Source organism: Lethenteron reissneri, chromosome 2 (genome assembly GCF_015708825.2).
Source record: "Lethenteron reissneri isolate LAM-NWPU_2019-01 chromosome 2, ASM1570882v1, whole genome shotgun sequence".
Classification (NCBI taxonomy): Eukaryota; Metazoa; Chordata; class Hyperoartia; order Petromyzontiformes; family Petromyzontidae; genus Lethenteron; species Lethenteron reissneri.
Window position 1 is genome coordinate 5,487,741 of NC_083780.1, and position 22,648 is coordinate 5,510,388.

General features: G+C 44.2%; 1 protein-coding gene and 1 pseudogene across 1 annotated transcript; both read right to left on the bottom strand.

Annotated features, from left to right (window-relative positions):
• Nucleotides 1-633: 633 nt before the first annotated feature.
• On the bottom strand, nucleotides 634-15,263 carry LOC133341700 (leucine-rich repeat-containing protein 15-like). Its single transcript, XM_061550334.1, has 7 exons — nucleotides 15,250-15,263; nucleotides 14,834-15,058; nucleotides 13,132-13,198; nucleotides 12,031-12,110; nucleotides 11,070-11,241; nucleotides 5,193-5,345; nucleotides 634-720 (listed from the first exon to the last, which is right to left on the bottom strand). The coding sequence occupies exons 1-7, from the start codon at nucleotides 15,261-15,263 to the stop codon at nucleotides 634-636; spliced, it is 798 nt and encodes a 265-aa protein (XP_061406318.1).
• A 1,164-nt stretch (nucleotides 15,264-16,427) lies between these two features.
• The window catches only part of LOC133341705 (leucine-rich repeat-containing protein 15-like), a 54,955-nt pseudogene continuing 48,734 nt past the window's right edge, over nucleotides 16,428-22,648 (bottom strand).

Genomic DNA, 22,648 nt, shown 5'->3' on the forward strand with positions numbered 1-22,648 from the left:
TTCTGTCTAATATCATCATGAAGTCACGAGACTAGTCACCAACCCTGAAACACAGCAAATCGATACCGCGTCTACATGGGGAAATGCACACGTGTTGCTGCATCTCTGGAATTTAATGCCTATAGATTTTATACTTCGGCATCCGGCAAAATAATCATTCGATACATTTGTAGTGTCAACGATTCAGAGACAGAGTTTCTAGGAGGCACTTTCTTCATTAACTACTTTCACGGTCTCGTCCGCACACTCTCCACAGTAGCTTAGCCTAGCCTGTACACAACACTAGCCGTCTAACACTGACGGCCCTGACTGAAATAGCCAACTACTATCCTGCAGAGCAATGTCTGACGGATACGTTTTGCGACGACGGCGACGAGACGACAGCAACGACGAGGCGAATCCATTCACAGAACCGACAGCCTCGAGCTCCCGCTCTCGGCTCCTTTTATGCTACCAGCACGGCCTGGCTCCGCCCTGACCGCGCCTCCCATCTCGAACCCGCAAGCAGGTTCCAAGGACCTCCAGATGGGGTCCTGTGACCCTTTCCCTAGTTCCTTGGCTCTGCCAACACACCCGTGCTCACGCTCACCGGTGTGTGTACTGTCTGTCCACCACATTTGCTGCTGCCATCGACTAGCCAGCTCCAGAGTTGCACGCGCCCAGCAAACGTCCCTTGGGAATGCTCTTCAGCTGGTTGTCTTGCAGATTCAGATAAGTGAGCTGGGTCAGTTTGTCAAACACCCCGGCGGATGACGGTTTAGAGGCGGCTCACAACGGCCTCCCCTTGCACGCAGCGGCGTTGCGTGTGGTTTAACATTTACACAAGTTAGCTCTTCCTGAAGATTTCCATGAAAAATGTTGTCACGAAATAATTTGGAGTGTTTAGTGCATTTACAAATCACTTGTGTAAACTGACTGTTTCAGAGTTGTGTTGTTATATCTGTTGATTTTATGTTTTAATTACTGTGAATGGTTAGGATCATACCTTTATTAATTTATTTCGCACGTTTTCATTGAATATAGAGATGTCTATTTCAAAAGGCTCTCATCGAGAAACATTCACATATCAATACCCTGAAATTAATGTATTCGTCAGCTATGATAAATCTATTGCTGGATGAAGGTTCCTGCAAGCAGTAATTCACGACGATGCGATGTATGAATCCAACTCACACCTGCACACGAGCTGGTGTCATTACTTCATCTCCAGGGTGGACGTCCTTCCAGGCGCGTTCCCTCCATTGGCTACCACTCTGCTATTGTTATCGACCATGGTCAATGTGCATTGGCCATCGTAGATTATTCCATAATGGAGGTTTTTGGGTTAGAGCGCGTAAATATATCAATGTGTCGTTAAAACCCACCACCACCACCCGACACAGACAACTAGTAAGGGTTGTCACGTAAACAAAACATGCCAATTCGTCACTCGCATGTTCTGTTTACGTGACAACCCTTACTAGTTGGCTGTGTCGGGTGGTGGTGGGTTTTAACGACACATTTATATATTTACACGATCTAACCCAAAAACCTCTATTATGGATTATATTGGTCGCGAAAGCCGATGTGTTAGAGTAGATTATTCCATCATTCCTTCTCGTGCCGTAACATGGCCATGCCAGCTTACTTTATTAACTGTTTGATGTTTGATGTAATTTGTACGAGTTTATTACCTGATCCACGCGTTCGTCTATCTCTCAATGTTATTCCAAGCTTGTTATTCGCAGTGCTTCTGTTGTACTTCTGAACCATCTACTATAGGAGGTGTTTCACGCGGATCAACATCTCTCGTTGTGGGCACATTGGAATGTTCCGTTGTACTGTGAAGTTAAGATTTACAAAAGCATTGTTTTAGTCTACTTATAGGTGTTGCTAAAACCTCGAATACGTAAACAATTATCCAGCAAATAATACATTGCTACAACTTAAATTATATAATGAATAGCCTTAAGAATGTCAATGTAAACTACGTCATTGTAGGTAATGAAATGATCCTTAACCAAGCAAAATGTTCATATATGCACACATATAGTAAACGAAACACCAACGTTCTGTACAACAAGTGTGTAAAATAAAATAATTGTTGGAGGGATGCAACTTGAAACCGCATCAGATCAGATCGTGATCGAAATGTAACATGTCCAGGTGAATTCTATTACTTTGAAGTGCGATGGAAAAATATTAGGACTCAATCTTAGCGTTCCATTTTTCCCCGATAACAAATTTCAATCCGCAGATACTGCTCGCCATGACCTATGGATCAGAAATATAAAATTATGAAGTGATAAAAATATTAATTGATTTTACCCGACCATAAAAAGTCACCGTGCATGAAACACAAATATTGATAAAAGCACCCTCCCCCCAACCCTTTGATTTCTCCTCCCACCCCACCCCGAGAGGGGTATCCAAGTTCAGGAAGTAGACACCAGGGATGTATAGAGTTTTTTAAAACACATGGCATAGACATTGTGTCTATACTAGTGTCAATTTCCATACATGCCCTCTGTGTGTACCTGGATCGTTTGTTCATTTAAATATTTTTGGGAAAAAAGGCTTTCGACCGTGTTCACGGGGAGTTTGTTCTTTACGCCTCCGGTTTACCAGGCAAGATAACCGACATTAGAAAGAGCGTTTTGCGATGACAATCAATCTCAAGTGCAATATGAAAGATAAAAAAGGTGAAAGGGTTCCATATTGTTTGAGAAAAATACGATTAATTAATTAAAACATGTGTAGAGTGCAGTCACTTTATCGGCGTAGTGCAGGTACAACAGGGATGATGTTCAAGGCCTTCAGTTGATTGAGTCAGGTAAGTGAGCTGGGTCAATTTCTCAAACACCCTAACGCAGGGGTCCTCAAACTTTTCAAACAGGGGGCCAGTTCACTGTCCCTCAGACCGTTGGAGGGCCGGACTATAGTTAAAAAAAACTATGAACAAATTCCTATGCACACTGCATATATCTTATTTTGAAGTGAAGAAACAAAACGGGAACAAATACAATATTTAAAATGAAGAACAAGTAAAGTTAAATCAACAAACTTGCCAGTATTTCAATGGGAACTATGGGCCTGCTTTTGGCTAATGAGATGGTCAATGTCCAGTTCCATATTTGTCACTTCTAGTCGTAACAAGTGATGCAAGTGTGCATCCATTAGTCTAGATCTGGTTGGAGATTTCAAATGTTTCATTCTGGAAAAAGTCTGTTCACAGACATAAGTGCTGCCAAAGATGGTTGCCATTTTGAGTGCATGTTTCCTGAGATGAGGATATGTCTCAGAGGGGAGAGATGCATGTCAAGAGGAATTTAGCATATTTATGGGAAATGCAGGAATGTTATTAGTACTACATATGCAGCACGGGCATATGTAGTACTAATCACATTCCTGCATTTCCCATAAATATGCTAAATTCCTCTTGATATGCAAATTCTTTTGTCAAGGCGCTCTTTCCCCCGCTTCCAACCCAGCTTATATATGCTCCAAGCTCGTGTGCTGTTTCATTCAGACGCTGTCTCCCCAACAGACCTGGTTTTCACCTGAGGACGGCTGCTTGCGTTGTGGCCGAAACGTCGTGAGAATTATTTTATTACTTCCCTTCTATGTGACTTTACCGAAAGAACCAAGAAGATGAATCCCTGCAGTCACGAAAGCTTTAAATCGAAAGATATCCTCTCCTGTAGTTGTTCCTTTGATGCTTTGCAGTGCAGCAAGCTCTTCTGTGACTTCGAAATAGTCATTCGTCCCACGAATAAAAATTTGAAGTTGTGCAGAATCACGAACATCATTGCTTTCGTCGAGTGCCAAGGAAAAATAGGAAAGTTTTTTTGTGGAGTTTTGCAAATGCTGATGCAAATTGTCTCCCATGTCTTCAATCCTCCGTGTAATTGTAGGTCCTAAAAGACTCACTGTACTAAATAAATCGGCCTTCTCTGGACACATCTCTTTGGCAACAGAAAGAAGGCATTCTTTAACAAATTCTCCCTCCACGAATGGTCTGCCAGTGCACGCTATTAGCTTGGCAACTTGAAAACTTGCTCGCAGTGATGAAATATGTAGCTGCTTCTGCTTCACAAAAGTATTTTGCTGAGTTGTTAATGTATTTTTCAGTTTTAATAGTTTATCTTTTCTCACTTCTCCGACCAAACAAGCATATTTATCTTTATGTTGAGTTTCATAGTGTCGACGTAAATTGTATTCTTTGAACACAGACACTATATTCTGGCATATCAGACACATCTCTTTCCTTGTACTGCATGAAAAAGTAATCATAAGTCCACTGTTCTTTGAATATCCTACACTCCGAGTCAATTTTTCTCTTTCTTGACATCATTGTTTCTTAGGGAGTCAAAATTGCTATTAGTAAAATACCAATATATATACAGCGCTACAAAAACAATATACCAGCAATAACTTTGCCCACACAGAGACATACAGACTGCACTGCCCATCAATGCAGTCTGATTGGGGGGAACTCCGCCCCCTCTCTCTCTTCCACCAATGACCGTCGTTCTCATGTAGAAAAAAAGTAACAGACAGGCAGCGGCGGCAAAAACACCCGGCGGGCCGGATAAATGTCCTCGGCGGGCTGCATGTGGCCCGCGGGCCGTAGTTTGAGGACCCCTGCCCTAACGGGTAAAGCCGTCAGCTGGTTCGCCCTCAGATACAGCTGCTGCAGATTACTCTGGCCGTCAAACAGACCAGCAGAGAGAGACGCGAGTTCATCACTGCGCAGTAACCTGAAACACTTGCTCTCTGCTGTGTTAATAAGACTCGAGCGGAGTAAATGTAAATACAACTACACGGAACACTGGGTACATTTTACTTACACATCAAGCTTGTTTAAGGCATTAGGAAATTAAAATTTAAAGCTCGTTGTCCATCCACTGCGATGAAGTCACCACCACGTCACCAAGCTGGTTGTCACCACTCAGAGTGGATGAATTATCAAGCTTTAATTGAAAAGACTAAGAGAGAAATGAAATGAAATAAACAGAGCTAGAACTTGACTGGACATTCACAAACAACATCTATACCGCTGTCTTAAAGTGAAACAAACATACTAGAGGTGAAGTGGTAGTTAATATTGAACGTAATTTACCTGAAACCACCCGAGTAAGAGGCAGGGTACCAACTCTCTCACATTTACAATAAAAACAACAACTTTCCAGATATGGTCGTATTTAAATTACCGTGTAGGCCACCTTATCATTGATCATCACGTGGAGGCAGAGGCTGAGAGAGAGAAGGCTGAGAGCTCCACGCAGGGCACATTCCCAGGGGTTGTTGTACAGCCAGATGTGAGTGAGGCTCTTGAGGTTGTCAAAGGCGCCCTTGGGAATGCTCTTCAGCTGCCCCGCGTTAATGCGCGATTGCTTTGCTACTGCGTTCTGTTAACACCGCAATGCAAGTCACGCGTGCCCAGCTTCACGTGTGCTCGTATCTGCGCTCACTGAGCAAAGCTTTAAATCAAGCAGGTAGGGATGAGATAGGACGGACATCGGTGCGGCTTAGGATCGGTCAAATCAGTGATGGTGTTGATGCAGACAGGATCGTCACATTCCTTCTCGCTTAAAACACAGTCCCTCTATCTTTCACGTGTTGTCTCCCCAGTGCTGACGCTTACACACCGTGGCAGGTACTCACTTGAGGCTGAGTCGAGCGAGGGGAGGCGCGTTCCTGCTTCAGATATTCAAGACCAATGATATCAATACTCATATCTGCCTTGCGGCTGTCATCTACAATTAACATAGCGCTGCACTTGTTTGAATGTTACTACAAATACGTGTGGAGACACTGCGTGCCCCGCGTGCAGACAGTGCATCCTCTGTGATATAGATGAGAGACTATTGTAGTGTATATCTCAATTTTTCGATTTAAAGCTTTCGTGACTGCAGGGATTCATCTTCTTGGTTCTTTCGGTAAAGTGACTTTACCGAAAGAACCAAGAAGATATATCTCAATTCTCAAGGGGGACCTGGTAAATACATTCATTATTTATTCAGTAGATTAACAAATAAATGGACTAAAGATGCAAATATGAAGTAAATTCAAACGATCAGTATGAACAGCGTAAATGTGTTGAAACGATGCACTCTGAAAAATATTTGGTTAAAACTTTGGGCGGAAATCTTGTGTAAATGTTGGACCACACGCGACGCCGCTCCCGTGCAAGCCGCCCGTCCCTCGCAGTGTTCGTGCTCAGGGACACAAGTGAACTGTGATCGCAGAAGCCTCGCGTCTGTGCCTGCGGGAATCCCCACCACCACGCAGACTCTGTTTTTGCGCTTCAATCAGATCACGAAGCCCGAGCCCGGGGTGTTTGACCGCCTGACGGCACTGGGTGAAGACACGATACACCAAGGCTCCTGCTATTGCCACTGTGGTAATGAATCAATGCGTATAATCACCAGGATATCATATTTACCCAAAATATGACGTTACATTGTTTTTTGGACATCGTTAACGTGAACCATTGTGCCTTTAAAAAGAATAATTCTGACAATCTAAACGGAACGAATCTCTCATGGTAGCCAGATGGATTGCAGATAACCTCTGTCTGATGCGGTCTGGTAGCAGTTACATCGGAGAAACCAAACGACGTCTCGGACCGCATAAAGCAGACCTGAAACACGGTAGGACAAACACCTCAGCCGTGGCAGATCACTGTTACAATTCAATGGGCTCACATGACATTGACTTCTCCAAGACAGAGGTTCTCTGCAAGCCATCTGGCTACCATGAGAGATTCGTTCATGAGGCGATCCACATATACAAACACAGAGACAATTTCAACCGAGAAGATGGATTCTGGCTCAGCAATCATTGGAAGGACGTAATAAACCATTTCGCACCTTTACTGATTGTGTTCACGTTTATGGTGCCTTTCAGACCGCAGGCCACTCACTGGCATTGACTATATATCTTTTATTCTCCGCAGGGAATGGATTCTTTGCTCCGCTGCAAGTCATCACTCTTCCATTGACATATTTCGTTGCTTCCTCTTAGTACCTTTCACGCGACGGTCAATGGTGTAGTGTATAGCAGATTGTATAATAATAAATAGTATAAAAGTGTAATGTTTAATATAATGTATAAGGTAATCAATAGTATGGTAATTGTATAGTGAATATACAGCAGTGTGGTATACAGTAGGGTAGGTAGAATAAAATAGTGTAATATTACAATGTATAGTTTAAGGTATAGGGTGGTGTATAGTAATGCAGTATATAATTTAATGTTGGGTTTGTCTATGGCAGTATATAGTACGGGGTAGATCCGTGTGATGTAAGGAAAAAGTTTAGCTGGAGGCATATTATATTTTTTGCGACATGGAATTGTAATATATGACTTACTGTTAGTAGCTCAGCTTGTTGGAGAGTATATTGATGATATTGATGTAGTTTATATTTTAGTTTTTTACGTGGTGGTTTGGCTGCTGCAGCTCCTTACTATTAATATTCCTTCCCTTTATTACTGCTAACCCTACTTCCTCCCTTTATTACTGCTAATCCTACATAATACACGAGCATAATATGACTTTGAGACCACCCCCCACCTCCTACACATTCCACAAGTAGTTACTAATCCCATATCTGCATTTCCCATAAATATGCTAAATTCCTCTGTTGATATGCAAATTCCTTTGTCAAGGCGCCCTTCCTCCCCTAACCCAGCTTAAATATACGCTGCCAAGCTTGGTGGTGTTCATTCAGACGCTGTCTTTCCGACAGACCTGTTCTTCACCTGAGGACGGCTGCTTGCATTGTGGCCGAAACGTCGTGAGAATTGTAACCATTCAGACATTTATGTGCCTGCCCGCCTGTAAATCTGTTTAAAATACACATCTATCCACACACCCATGTAGTTTATTTGTCTTCTTATCGACCTACCCACATGGCTATGTACCTGCCCGTTTACTTGTCTGCCTACCTACCTACGCATATATCTGGACAGTTATACATGGAGATCGAAGAGGAGTAGTGAGTGTGTCGTGTTTCGAGGCTGCGGGTTGGCGCCTCAACTCCCTGCCTGCCTCCCCACCTGCCTGAAAATGTGTGGTCACGTGGAGCGCGTGAAAATGAAATGTCATGGACAGAGTCGAGCAACGACGCGCACCTCCTATTAGCACGGTTGACTACGTACGGTGCGCCAGAAGTTTAACATACATACATTATAAATAAATAAAAATCACCTGCTGATTCTCCAAGCCAAGTTGTTGAAGTTTCTCTTGCTCATCTTCGCAGGTGAATCACAGCTGTTTAACCTGTTTTTTTTCTAATTTATCTGTTTTAAACACGGCTGCGCGTTGTTCGCGAATGATACTGGGTAATGTAGAGCTAAGAATCGTGATTTGCTGGTGAATGTTACGCACTGTGGTGGGCGGAAGTGGTGCTGCAGTGGTTAGTGCAATCGGTTATGAATTGGATGACATCGAAAATAAATAACTATTATTAACGATTGCATGTCTATTACAATATATTTTGTCGATAAAAGTATAAGCAAGAACAACACTAAACAATGTACAAAATTATTTTACAGTAAACACTGGGAAAGAGCGTTAGAGAGACGGACACGCAAACAAGAGGAGAATGAAACGAAACTCCAGGAAATACGCCGAGGAGGCTGCACGCTCTACACACTGCGACTGCGACTGGGCTGAATGGACGCGCGAACTTTCGTTCTGTTTGTCGGAAAGAACAGGAAACATCCCGTCCAGACTTGTTTCTCTTATTTTTCTGTAAGTCCCGGTGCTTTACAGACAGACACACGAATACCCGTATTATTAGTAATATAATAAACTAAAATGAGCATTAACTATAATTTCAAATGTAGCTAATTGTACGCAAGTGTTAATTTAATATGTTAAAGTGTCGTATTAATTAGGAATGGATACAGAACTATTAACATTTATTTATATGTGGAAAACATTAAACCAGTTTTCACTTGATTGAGTCTCATCAGTATGTTGCATGACTGTTGGCGATCACGGGTGCATGCTTGGATGAGAGAATGTTTGACAGCCTGGTGAATCTCATGGAGCTTTATTTCCAAAATAACCAGCTGCAGGCTCTACCCGCTGGGCTGTTTGACCGCCTGGTAAATCTGAAGATTCTGCGACTGGACTATAACAAACTGCAGGAAATACCGCCCACTCTGTTTGACCGATTGACTCAACTGACGATTCTGGAGCTGGACAATAACCAACTGAAGTCCCTGCTGCCTGGGATCTTTGACAAACTGGGGAAGCTGACGCATCTGGACCTGTACAAAAGCCAGCTGACGACCGTTCCCGCTGGGGTGTTTTGGGCGCCTCGTGCATTTGCAGAAGCGGTATTTGCAGGGGAAGCAGCTGAGTGAGAACCGTTCTTGCCAGTTGATATTCAAAGAATAGACCAGCTAGAGTGATAAGTAGCAGGATACTTCAGAATCGCCAGGTCAATGTGAATAACAGTCTCAGGACTGTGCTAAGGAGGGTCCCACATTGGGACGTGTGGCAACTCCATTTTGAATGCGGATTTTACTCATTGGAGGAAACCGGAAACCCTGGCGATAACCCACCACGTATACCATGCAGGGAATGACACTCACCATGCCGCACAGACAGGTTCACAAGCCCTTTGGTTGTACTGCCACCACATGGCCATCTCCCATGTTGTTAGCTTGGTTCTGACTGTCAGCTCATGGAGAGAGTAATTTACTGAGACGGCAAGTGGATGGTGCGCGTTGTCACCGCACTGTCCATGTGCATTATGTACCTGGTCGTGTGAACCAAAGAAAGGCTAAGAAAAGGATTCACGTGGCGCTGGTGGTGTTGTTGGCGAATGACTCTTAATGTTCATGTCGGCAAGGCCCCTTAGTCCATTTGTATCACAGGTGCAGTCACGTCAGTCATCTGCCTACAGAGCCAGCGAGAATACCTGGTTTCCTTCTTCACACCAAAGGCTTCTTTAACTCTGAACAGCCACTTCTACTGCTATGCACAGCACGCATCCGAGCACCCATTGCCTACCTATCGATAGAATGCAACGTAAAGCAGTCAGGTTGACAGATAACGCAACACTCACTGATCCAGTCACTCCCTCACCTGCATCCAGTCACTTCCTTATCACTCTTCTGTCGCAACTACCAGCATTACTGTGCTTCTACGGCTGTCAGGAATGCGCTTCTGAAATTTGGAAAAATCTGTAGCCATGCACTTTTGCATCTAAATTGAACACTGGTTTCTTTAAAACTGCTTTTGATGTAAAGTTTGTTGTCCTTCCCCGCACCTCCGATTCGCACGGTTGGTTACATACGGTGCAAAAAAAGTTACACATACATACAATTTTTAAGAACTCCACTCACTGGGTCCTCCGCCCATGTTCAAGACTCAGTCTGCTGGATGGACTATTCCGTCGCATCCTATCGTTGTCCATCGCACGCAGAGCTACTTGTGCACAAAAACAGCAGCGGGTATATGCAGATAACAACAACAACAAACATTCTGACTTGAATGAACAACACAGGTGATGAAATCAACTGCGTCCATTTCGTTTTTCTCCCCTTAGTGATTCTTTAACAATACAGTTTGGCTGTTGTACATTTTGTTGTCACTCAGACATTCCATAGTGAACCAATCCACTGCCATATTTAGTCATCTTTACGTAAAATTACGTTTAAGATTTAATTTAAAAAATACAGCTGCCCGCAAGGGGGGAACCAAAGAGCCGCATTCGGCTCTGGATATGCAGGTCTCCGACCCCTGATACACACACAATGTATACATGAACGCACGTATAAGCACTCTTAATGTATATTTTACTGCGTCGGTTGCGTATTTCATTTTCACGAATTAACGAAGGCAGAAGCTCCCCTCACCGCTCAGTGACACTGTAGACTAACTTGTAGCACAAGACGACACCGTGACGATGTTGATGGTGACGATGACTGTGGATGTCAATAACGAGGTAGCTTTACAAACTGAGCGCGACTCGTGCCGAGCATCGTCTCTATCCCGATGCCAAGCGACAAAGCAGAGACCGTTCCTGGAAGTGCTGGCTCCCTTTGTCAAACGCGCCGCTGGAAACGCTCTTCAGCTGGTTGGTGTGCAGACTCAGCCACTGCAGGTTCCCCAGGCGGTCAAACACCCCAGCGGGGATGCTCTTCAGTTGATTTCCGTCCAGACCCAAATGCTTCAGCCGGGTGAGTTTGGCAAACGCGCTACTGGGCAGCTCTGTGAGCTTATTACAGCACAAACCAGAGCCCAGCTCCCAGGCAGTCAAAATTATTCAAGGAGGCTAGTTATTAGTGTTATTAGACGACGACCTCTTATCCAGTAACCGTTTCCAAAATCGGTCACCTGTTCCCAAACGCTACATTCTGCATTCGTGGCCTAATTCACCGCATTGTAATGTTTTCCCTCGTATCTCAGTGAAGAGGTAAAGGTGCAGCCGTGCAGTTGCTTGCGTGCTCATGCCACTGCTCATGTGGGCGATGTGCCTCCCTTGGCGGCCACTCCTCCGCTATTCTCACTGCTGGGTGCATGACTCTGTCTTTAGTCTATCTCCACCCAGAGACATGTTGAGAGATGTTTAATAGTCTCGTCTCACGTCTCCCGTACCAGAAAACCTTCGTCTCAATGGGCTCTGGCCCCGATGTAAATAGAGCACGTCCCTGAACTCTTGTCTGACCAGACGACATCCCACGCTGAGACGGAAGTCTCTTTGACAAGGGAGACGTCGGGGACAAACAAAGGGTGCACAACGCAAGATATTTCCCTGTTAAGCAAGAACACATGGTTTAGTATCAAATCATAAAATGGACCTTTGTGTACGTGTGAGTGCAATATGTCCAACACAATTAATGAAATTTGTAAACATGAAAATTAATTGTTAGCAATTTGCTAATTCATTCAGTTTTCAGCTCCACCACCAGTCGTGCTTGGGAACGCTCTTAAGCTGGTTTGTGCTCAGAGTCAGGTAAATGAGCCGCTTGAGTTTGTCAAAGACCCCAGTGGGGAGAGGGGTCAGCTGGTTGCTGTTCGACAACAGCTGCCGCAGATTCACCAGGTGGTCAAACACCTCCTCGGGAAGATGCTGCAGCCGGTTGCCATTAAGATCCACCAAAGTCTGCTGGGTCAGGATGTGACTCACCGCAGAGGGTACTCATGGCTTATGGTGATGCTAGAGATTGCCTCATCAAAGTGACCTCTATTCATACTGTTAGGTTTTTTTTCGGTAAAGTCACGTAGGTAAAAAATAAAATTAAAAGTTAATAAAAGTAATAATGGAAATAAAATAATAAATCACGACGTTTCGGAGGCAACACAAGTATCCATCATCAGGTGGGACCGTCACAGCTAAAATTACTGCATCAAGTGAGGAAAATTCCAAAAGACCAGCCCTTAAATACAAGTTAAAGGGGGAGGGGCTTATCTGAATGTGGTAACCAGGCAATGGAACGTGGGGGTGGTGGGCGGGGCTACAAGAGAAATTGGTCAACGTCGTGTGCAAGAAAACGGAGCTACAAGAGAAATTGTTCAACGTCGTCATGTGACTTCTATTCATTACAATGGCATCAGTTAGTTAAAGTGGCCTGCGTTCAATTCCATAGAGATTAATGAGAGCGCCAAGCGGACACCAATCACGTGCATGGAGTTAAGTTAGTGAAATGCATATCTATTCACATCACAGTGAAAACCGACTTCAATCCCTTTCATAGAGATGTGTTTCTTTTAATAAAATACAATCGCTTTCATAAGCATGAACTTAATAGCACTTATGTCACTTCCATACATATGTGTTAGTTAACAGGATCTCCACTCAATGTCATATCAATCTTAAGTTACACGAATTCCATTCACTTTCCGAACTATTTTATAAAAAAGGATAAATAAGCATTCACATTCATTGAGAACTTCGTTGAAGTGACCTTGATGCACAATTATATAGATATTTCAGCTAAAGCGACTTCTATTCTCTCTTAAGAAATGTTTATTTTATAAAGCCACCACTCTTTCATTAAACGAAGCCCGTTAGAACACTGTTATTGTATTTGGTTTTCCATTATGCCGGTGTATGTGAGGTATTCAATATCATGATTCACGATCGCAGTGCCAATGGCAGGGGTCTCATAGTCTCGTGTCTCCACCAGTGCCGCCAGACTCTCAAACACCCTGGGCTCGATCTTCGTGATCTGATTGACGTCCAAATCCATCCTTTGCGTGGTGGTGGGCAGGGGCGGTTTCTTCATTAGGGCGATTGGGCGACGCACCACCAATGTCATTCAACCACAGAGTCACGCTAGCCGTCACTGTGCCTCTGGATATAGTCCAATCAGCGTCATGCTACGTTCTGTGGAGTACCGCCTCTTTTTGGGCTATTTCACTCTGGCTGAGAATCGCCCCGAGTGGTCCCATAGACTTACATTCAAAGATGTTTTTTTTTCGAACGGGGGCGCTCCAATGCATTCTCTATGGCTTCCGGGAGGGCTCGCCCTAACGTGCTTACGTCATCATACGTGCTTACGTCATCATACGTGCTTACGTCATCATACGTAAGCACGTTTCATCCAACAATACCTCACCTCTACAATCATGCTTTTGAGCGACTCTGAGCTTGGCTCCGCGCCTCTGAGTTGCGGCCACTACGTCTGCAAATTTGCGCGCGTTACAAATTGTACTATTATTATTATACGTAAGCACGTTTCATCCAACAATATAATTTGTCGCCACCGAGTGGAATATTTAATAAAATAAACTTGAGTGGATTGTATTAATAGTGAGTATAGAAACAAACAAGATGTATTGTAAGAGTCACTTTATTTTTCATTAATATTAAAGAAGTGAAGTTGCCTTTACATGCTTAAGCTGTTAATTTATCCATTGCATGGGTGGACCTTATCCTTATCAATCATCCAGACATTTGCCCCCCCTGAGAGATTTTGCAGGAGCCGCCACTGGTGGTGGGGATTCCCGCAGGCACAGACGCGAGGCCTATCACTTGACAGAGCACTTGTGCCCCTGAGCACGAACACTGCGAGGGACGGGCGACGGTTTAGAGGCGGCTCACAACGGCCTCCCCTTGCACGCGAGCGGCGTCGCGTGTGGTCCAATATTGAGACGAATCGCCTCTTACTGATGCGCTCCGTAAAATGTTCTTGTTACATATTTTAGAGTGCTTAGCGTGTATGTGTTACGTATTTTTGGTCATCAAAAACATTTTGATGTGGAATTGGGGTCGTGTTGTGTTAATGTATTTTTTTTCGTGAATAGTGAAGATAAATTTTTTTTTCAAGGACTCCACTGAAAATAGTGTATTTCAAAAGTCTCTCGCCTGGTTAAATGTAGCAATGGGGTATCTATCTCGATATTTAGATGTAAATTCAACATCACCAGCGTGGATATTAATCCACTGCTGGACACTATAGCTGATCTATTGAGACGATATTCAATGCATTGTGTAGAATATCTGTGAAGCAGTTAAAATGCAGTATTTACTGACATCATTGCTGACATCAGTTATGTAAGAAGCACCATTGTTATTTAAGGATTGGCGTTAAAGGAAATCCATTAACCTTGACACGTTATTCTTGAGACTGTCATTAATGGAACGTTTTTAATTTTTATACAAATATCCATTATTGCACATGAAGTGTTATAATTGTTTAGAAGTTCGTGTTTGTTGTTGTTTACTATTGTGTATTTCTGTTCGTATTTTTACGCTGATAATTTTCGAATGTTCATAATGGGTACATTATCACCACCGGTGAGACTCTCAGGGGCGTGGCTGCAGCTCCACCGCGAGTCGCGCCCCTGGGAACGCTCTTCAGCTGATTGTGGTCCAGTGCCAACCACTGCAGATTCACCAGGCGGTCAAACACCCCCTCGGGAAGAGCCTGCAGCCGATTGCTACCAAGATCCATATTAGTGAGCTGCGTTAGACTGTCAAGCACCCCTGGCTCGAGCTTCGTGATCTGATTGTTGTACAAACGCAGCATTCGCGTGGTGCTGGGGATTCCCGTAGGCACAGACGCGAGGCTTCTCCCGTGGCAGTCCGCATCTGCCCCAGGGCACGACCTGCGCGGTAAGGGCGAATGTTTAGAGGCAGCCACGACGGCATTCTATTCTACTTTCATAAACGCCCTGCAGAGAGCACTCATCGCACGCCTGGATTACGTGAATATTAAAAAGATCAGCGTTTTACTGAAATTAAGTTAAAAAAATGACACAAATGTGATTTGATCCTCGTGTTTGCAGTCATTGCGGACCAGGCTGCGACCATTAGCTAGCTGGTCACGTGGGAAGAAAGCAGATAAATTCGACCGCACGTTTCGAGAAGGCGTGGCACTCAATGATGTCAGGAATAATCTCTACGTTACGTTTATTCTACCGTGATATCACAAACGCATTACATGTAACATAGAAGTTGTCTATGTTTGAATCACCGTGCAATTGTTTACAGTGAGGCGTTATCGCGTCGATATGAAGTCCCTCAGGGACCCATAATACTCTTTGTTTTTTTCGGTAAAGTCATGTAGGTCGAAATAAAATAAAACGAATCACGACGTTTCGATTGCAACACAAGCAATCTTCATCAGGTGGAACAACCAGAGCAAGAAAAAATGCTGAAGTAGGCGAAAGTGTCCCTCAGGAACACAAGCCGTCTAACACTGACGGCCCTGACTGAAATAGCCAACTACTATCCTTTTATTCTTTGGTTCTTTCGGTTAAGTCACGTCTAAAGATAAAATAATAAATTAAAATAAAAGCATATTACGACGTTTCGATTGCAACACAAGCAATCATCATCAGGCAAAAAAAGAAATAGCAACAAAAAAAAAATCTAACTAGAAAACTATAGACAGACATACAAGCAGACAGACATCACACGGACACACAGAGAGAGGACACATATCGGCACAAAGAGAGGGGTCGTTTCTGTGACGGTCCCTTAAATATAGAGAGGGGGGCAGGGACGGAGAGAGGGAGGGGGCAGAGAAAATTAGCATATCAATGAGTGGCAAAGTGCTGCTGCTACTCTAGTAAGATGACGACGTGGCACGGCACGCAAGCTTGTAAATTAGGAGAAAGTCACACTAAAATTAAATAACCTCGCAAAATATCGAAATGTGATGTAATACAACACAGAGAGTAATGTCTGGTGGATACGTTTTGCGACGACGGCGACGAGACGACAGCAACGAGGCGAATCCATTCACAGAACCGACAGCCTCGAGCCCCCGCTCTCGGCTCCTTTTATGCTACCAGCGCGGCCTGGCTCCGCCCTGACCGCGCCTCCCTTCTCGAACCCGCTAGCAGGTTCCAGGGGCCTCCACATGGGGTCCTCTGTGACCCTTTCCCTAGATCCTCCGCTCTGCCAACACACCCGTGCTCACGCTCACCGGTGTGTGTACTGTCTGTCCAACACATTTGCTGCAGACATCGACTAGCCAGCTCCAGAGATGCACGCGCCCAGCAAACGTCCCTTGGGAATGCTCTTCAGCTGGTTGTCTCGCAGACTCAGATGAGTGAGCTGGGTCAGTTTGTCAAACACCCCGCCGGATGACGGTTTAGAGGCGGCTCACAACGGCCTCCCCTTGCACGCGAGCGGCGTTGCGTGTGGTTTAACATTTACACGAGTTGCCTCTTCCTGAAGATTTCCATGAATAATGTTGTCACAAAACAATTTAGAGTGTTTAGTGCATTTATAAATCACTTGTGTAAACGGACTGTTTCAGAGTTGTGTTGTTATATCTATTGCTTCGATGTTTTAATTACTGTGAATGGTTAGGATCATACCTTTATTTATTTATTTCGCACGTCTCCATTGAAGATAGAGATGTGTATTTCAAAAGGCTCTCATCGAGAAACATTCATATATCAATACCCTCATATTAATGTATTCATCAGCTATGATAAATATACTGCTGGATAAAGGTTTCTGCAAGCAGCAATTCACGACGATGCGATGTATTAATCCACCTCGCACCTGCACACGAGCTGCTGTCATCACTCCATCTCCAGGGTGAACGTACTTCCACGCTCATTCCTTCCCATGGCTGCAACTCCGCTGTTATTATTGACCATGGTCAATGTGCATTGGCCATCGTAGATTATTCCATCATAGAGATGTTTGGGTTAGAGCGCGTAAATATATCAATGTGTCGTTAAAACCCGCCACCACCCGACACAGCCAACTAGTAAGGGTTGTCACGTAAACAGAACATGCCAATTCGTCACTAGCATGTTCTGTTTACATGACAACCCTTACTAGTTGGCTGTGTCGGGTGGTGGCGGGTTTTAACGACACAGTTATATATTTACGCGATCTAACCCAAAAACCTCTATTATGGATGACATTGGTCGCGAAAGCCGACACGATCACTGCCGACCTGCACACGCCCCTTCCATGGTCAATTCTCTACGCGGATGACGTCCTCCTCTCAGATGAAGAGAGAGGAGAAGTGGAAGGACAAACGCGCCTGTGGAAGGAACGTTTGGACGGAAACGGGATGAGGTTCAACATCAAAAAGACGGAGTATATGGAGTGTGGCCCCCAAACCGACGGCACCATCAGCATTGACGGAGAAGATCTGAAGAAAGTGACGGACTTTAAGTACCTGGGCTCCACCATCAGCTCAGATGGTAGCATCACGACTGATGTGAGGTCACGAGTCAATGCGGCGTGGATGAAATGGAGGCAAGTCACCGGAGTCCTCTGTGATCGGAAAATGCCGGATAGGCTGAAGGGAAAAATATACAAGACTATCGTCCGACCGGTGGCACTCTATGGATCCGAGTGCTGGCCAGCCACAACTGTACACGAACAAGCTCTCCACACCATGGAGATGAGGATGCTCAGATGGAGCCTCGGGCTCACTCGATGGGATCGTGTCAGGAACGAAGACGTTCGGAAGCGACTTGGTGTGGCCCCCATTGCGGACAAGATGCTTGAGGCAAGGCTTCGGTGGAACGGCCATGTGATGCGAAGTGAAGAGTCATCAGTGGCCAAGACTGCCGTGCGTATTGAGCCAGAGGGCCGCCGTCCACGCGGACGTCCGAAGAAGCGATGGATGGATCGAATAAAGCAAGACATGAAGACGGTCAACGCATCCCCTGAAGATGCCCTGGACCGAGCCAAATGGAGAAGACAATGCCGAAAAGCGGACCCTGCTTCACAGCGGGAACAACGCTAGGAAGAAGAAGAAGATTTGTCGCGAAAGCCGATGTGTTAGAGTAGATTATTCCATCATTCCTTCTCGTGCCGTAACATGGCCATGCCAGCTTACTTTATTAACTGTTTGATGTTTGATGTAATTTGTACGAGTTTATTACCTGATCCACGCGTTCGTCTATCTCTCAATGTTATTCCAAGCTTGTTATTCGCAGTGCTTCTGTTGTACTTCTGAACCATCTACTATAGGAGGTGTTTCACGCGGATCAACATCTCTCGTTGTGGGCACATTGGAATGTTCCGTTGTACTGTGAAGTTAAGATTTACAAAAGCATTGTTTAAGTCTACTTATAGTTGTTGCTAAAACCTCGAATACGTAAACAATTATCCAGCAAATAATACATTGCTACAACTTAAATTATATAATGAATAGCCTTAAGAATGTCAATGTAAACTACGTCATTGTAGGTAATGAAATGATCCATAACCAAGCAAAATGTTCATATATGCACACATATAGTAAACGAAACACCAACGTTCTGTACAACAAGTGTGTAAAATAAAATAATTGTTGGAGGGATGCAACTTGAAACCGCATCAGATCAGATCGTGATCGAAATGGTAACATGTCCAGGTGAATTCTATTACTTTGAAGTGCGATGAACAATATTAAGACTCAATCTCAGCGTTCCATTTTTCCCCGATAACAAATGTCAATCCACAAATACTGCTCGCCATGACCTATGGATCAGAAATATAATAATATGAAGTGATTAAAGATTAATTGATTTTACCCGACCATAAAAAGTCACCGTGCATGAAACACAAATATTGATAAAAGCACCCTACCCCTTTGATTTCTCCTCCCACCCCACCCAGAGAGGGGTATCCGAGTTAAGGAAGTAGACACCAGGGATGTATAGAGTTTATTAAAACACATGGCATATACATTGTGTTTATACTGGTGTCAATTTCCATACATGCCCTCTGTGTGTACCTGGATCGTTTGTTCATTTAAATATTTTTGGGAAAAAAGGCTTTCGACCGTGTTCACGGGGAGTTTGTTCTTTACGCCTCCGGTTTACCAGGCAAGATAACCGACATTAGAAAGAGCGTTTTGCGATGACAATCAATCTCAAGTGCAATATGAAAGATAAAAAAGGTGAAAGGGTTCCATATTGTTTGAGAAAAATACGATTAATGAATTAAAACATGTGTAGAGTGCAGTCACTTTATCGGCGTAGTGCAGGTACAACAGGGATGATGTTCAAGACCTTCAGTTGATTGAGTCAGGTAAGTGAGCTGGGTCAATTTCTCAAACACCCTAACGGGTAAAGCCGTCAGCTGGTTCGCCCTCAGATACAGCTGCTGCAGATTACTCTGGCCGTCAAACAGACCAGCAGAGAGAGACGCGAGTTCATCACTGCGCAGTAACCTGAAACACTTGCTCTCTGCTGTGTTAATAAGACTCGAGCGGAGTAAATGTAAATACAACTACACGGAACACTGGGTACATTTTACTTACACATCAAGCTTGTTTAAGGCATTAGAAAATTAAAATTTAAAGCTCGTTGTCCATCCACTGCGATGAAGTCACCACCACGTCACCAAGCTGGGTGTCACCACTCAGAGTGGATGAATTATCAAGCTTTAATTGAAAAGACTAAGAGAGAAATGAAATGAAATAAACAGAGCTAGAACTTGACTGGACATTCACAAACAACATCTATACCGCTGTCTTAAAGTGAAACAAACATACTAGAGGTGAAGTGGTAGTTAATATTGAACGTAATTTACCTGAAACCACCCGAGTAAGAGGCAGGGTACCAACTCTCTCACATTTACAATAAAAACAACAACTTTCCAGATATGGTCGTATTAAAATTACCGTGTAGGCCACCTTATCATTGATCATCACGTGGAGGCAGAGGCTGAGAGAGAGAAGGCTGAGAGCTCCGCGCAGGGCACATTCCCAGGGGTTGTTGTACAGCCAGATGTGAGTGAGGCTCTTGAGGTTGTCAAAGGCGCCCCTGGGAATGCTCTTCAGCTGCCCCGCGTTAATGCGCGATTGCTTTGCTACCGCGTTCTGTTAACACCGCAATGCAAGTCACGCGTGCCCAGCTTCACGTGTGCTCGTATCTGCGCTCACTGAGCAAAGCTTTTAATCAAGCAGGTAGGGATGAGATACGACGGACATCGGTGCGGCTTAGGATCGGTCAAATCAGTGATGGTGTTGATGCAGACAGGATCGTCACATTCCTTCTCGCTTAAAACACTGTCCCTCTACCTTTCACGTGTTTGTCTCCCCAGTGCTGACGCTTACACATCGTGGCAGGTACTCACTTGAGGCTGAGTCGAGCGAGGGGAGGCGCATTCCAGCTACAGATATTCAAGACCAATGATATCAATACTCATATCTGCCTTGCGGCTGTCATCTAGAATGAACATAGCGCTGCACTCGTTTGATTGTGACTACAAATACGTGTGGAGACACTGCGTGCCCTGCGTGCAGACAATGCATCCTCTGTGATATAGATTTGAGACTATTGTAGTGTATATCTCAATTTTTCGATTTAAAGCTTTCGTGACTGCAGGGATTCATCTTCTTGGTTCTTTCGGTAAAGTGACTTTACCGAAAGAACCAAGAAGATATATCTCAATTCTCAAGGGAGACCTGGTAAATACACTCATTATTTATCCAGTAGATTAACAAATAAATGAACTAAAGATGCAAATATGAAGTAAATTCAAACGATCAGTATGAACAGCGTAAATGTGTTCAAACGATGCACTCTTAAAAATATTTGGTTAAAATTTTTGGCGGAAATCTTGTGTAAATGTTGGACCACACGCGACGCCGCTCACGTGCAAGGGGAGGCCGTTGTGAGCCGCCTCTAAACCGCCGCCCGTCCCTCGCAGTGTTCGTGTTCAGGGACACAAGTGGACTGTGATCGCAGAAGCCTCGCGTCTGTGCCTGCGGGAATCCCCACCAATGCGCAGATTCTGCAATTGCAAGTCAATCAGATAACGAAGCCCGAGCCCGGGGTGTTTGACCACCTGACGGCACTGGTGGAGACACGAGACACCAAGGCTCCTGCTATTGCCACTGTGGTAATGAATCATTGCGTATAATTACCAGAATATCATATTAACCAAAATATGACGTTACATTGTTTTTTGGACATCGTTTACGTGAGCCATTGTGCCTTTAAAAATAATAATTCTGACAATCTAAGCGGAATACATTTTATCTGACATGTTTATGATTGTAAACAGATATCGCTTCAAATAACGGGAAAGTGTTTTCTTTGGATAGCAGATCAATACTCTTTGGTTATTTCGGTAAAGTCACGAAGGTAGAAATTAAATTAAAATAAATCACGACGTTTCGGACGCAACACAAGCGTCCGTCATCAGGCGAAAAATGGTGACCGCAATGGTGACCATTTATTTTATTTTATTTCTACCTACGTGACTTTACCGATAGTACCAAAGAGTATGGATTCCTGCAGTCACGAAAGCTTCAAAACAGATCATTGTGAATAGGAATAGAGTTTGCTTGAGTCAATACTTCTCTGTGAAAACGACTCAAGGTGAATGTAAGAGGTCTCTGTGTGAGGCATCATTGCGAATGGATGAGGTGGTAATTAATAAGGCAAATATATAGGACAATAATTAAGGAATAATCCACGATGGCCAATGTGCATTGACCACGGTCGACAACGTCCCCTTCAGAGATGGAGTAATGACAGCAGCTCGTGTGCAGGTGCGAAGTGTATTAAAACATTGCATGGTCGTGACGACGGCTTGCAGTGGATTGATCATGCTTCTTGTTGATTACATATCTACGTATTGATAAATATACATGTCATACTAGAAAAGTGAATGCCTATGGTTAATGGTTTCTGCGCAGTGAAGAACTCGCGTCTTTCCCCGCGGGGGTGTTTGACAAACTCACCCAGCTCACTCATCTGGCTCTGGCCACCAACCACCTGATTAGCGCTCCCAGGGGCGCGTTTTACAAACGGAGCCAGCACTGCAAGGAGTGGTCTCTGCTTTGTCGCTGCGCATCGGTATAGAGACGACGCTTGGCACGAGTAGCGTCAAGTTTGTAAAGCTACCGCGTTATTGACATTCACGGCCATCGTCATCATCATCGTCATGGTGTCCTCTTGTGCTCCGAGTTAGTCTGCAGTGTCACTGAGCAGTGAGGTGAGCGTCTGCCTTAGTGCATCAGTGAATATTGCATGGAGTGAATTATTATAGATGATATTTAGCGTTTATATAAACTAAGGCGTGATGTGATGGATTGGTGCAGCAACAGCATAACAAAATGACCACAACATCCACACAACGCAACATAAGAAAAACAACGACGTAACAAAACAACAACACAACACCATAACAAAGCACAACAAGAGAAACCACCCGAAATAACAACTACACAAACAGCAGCAACAACGAAAAACTCTCCTCAAACAGGAATTGGCTGC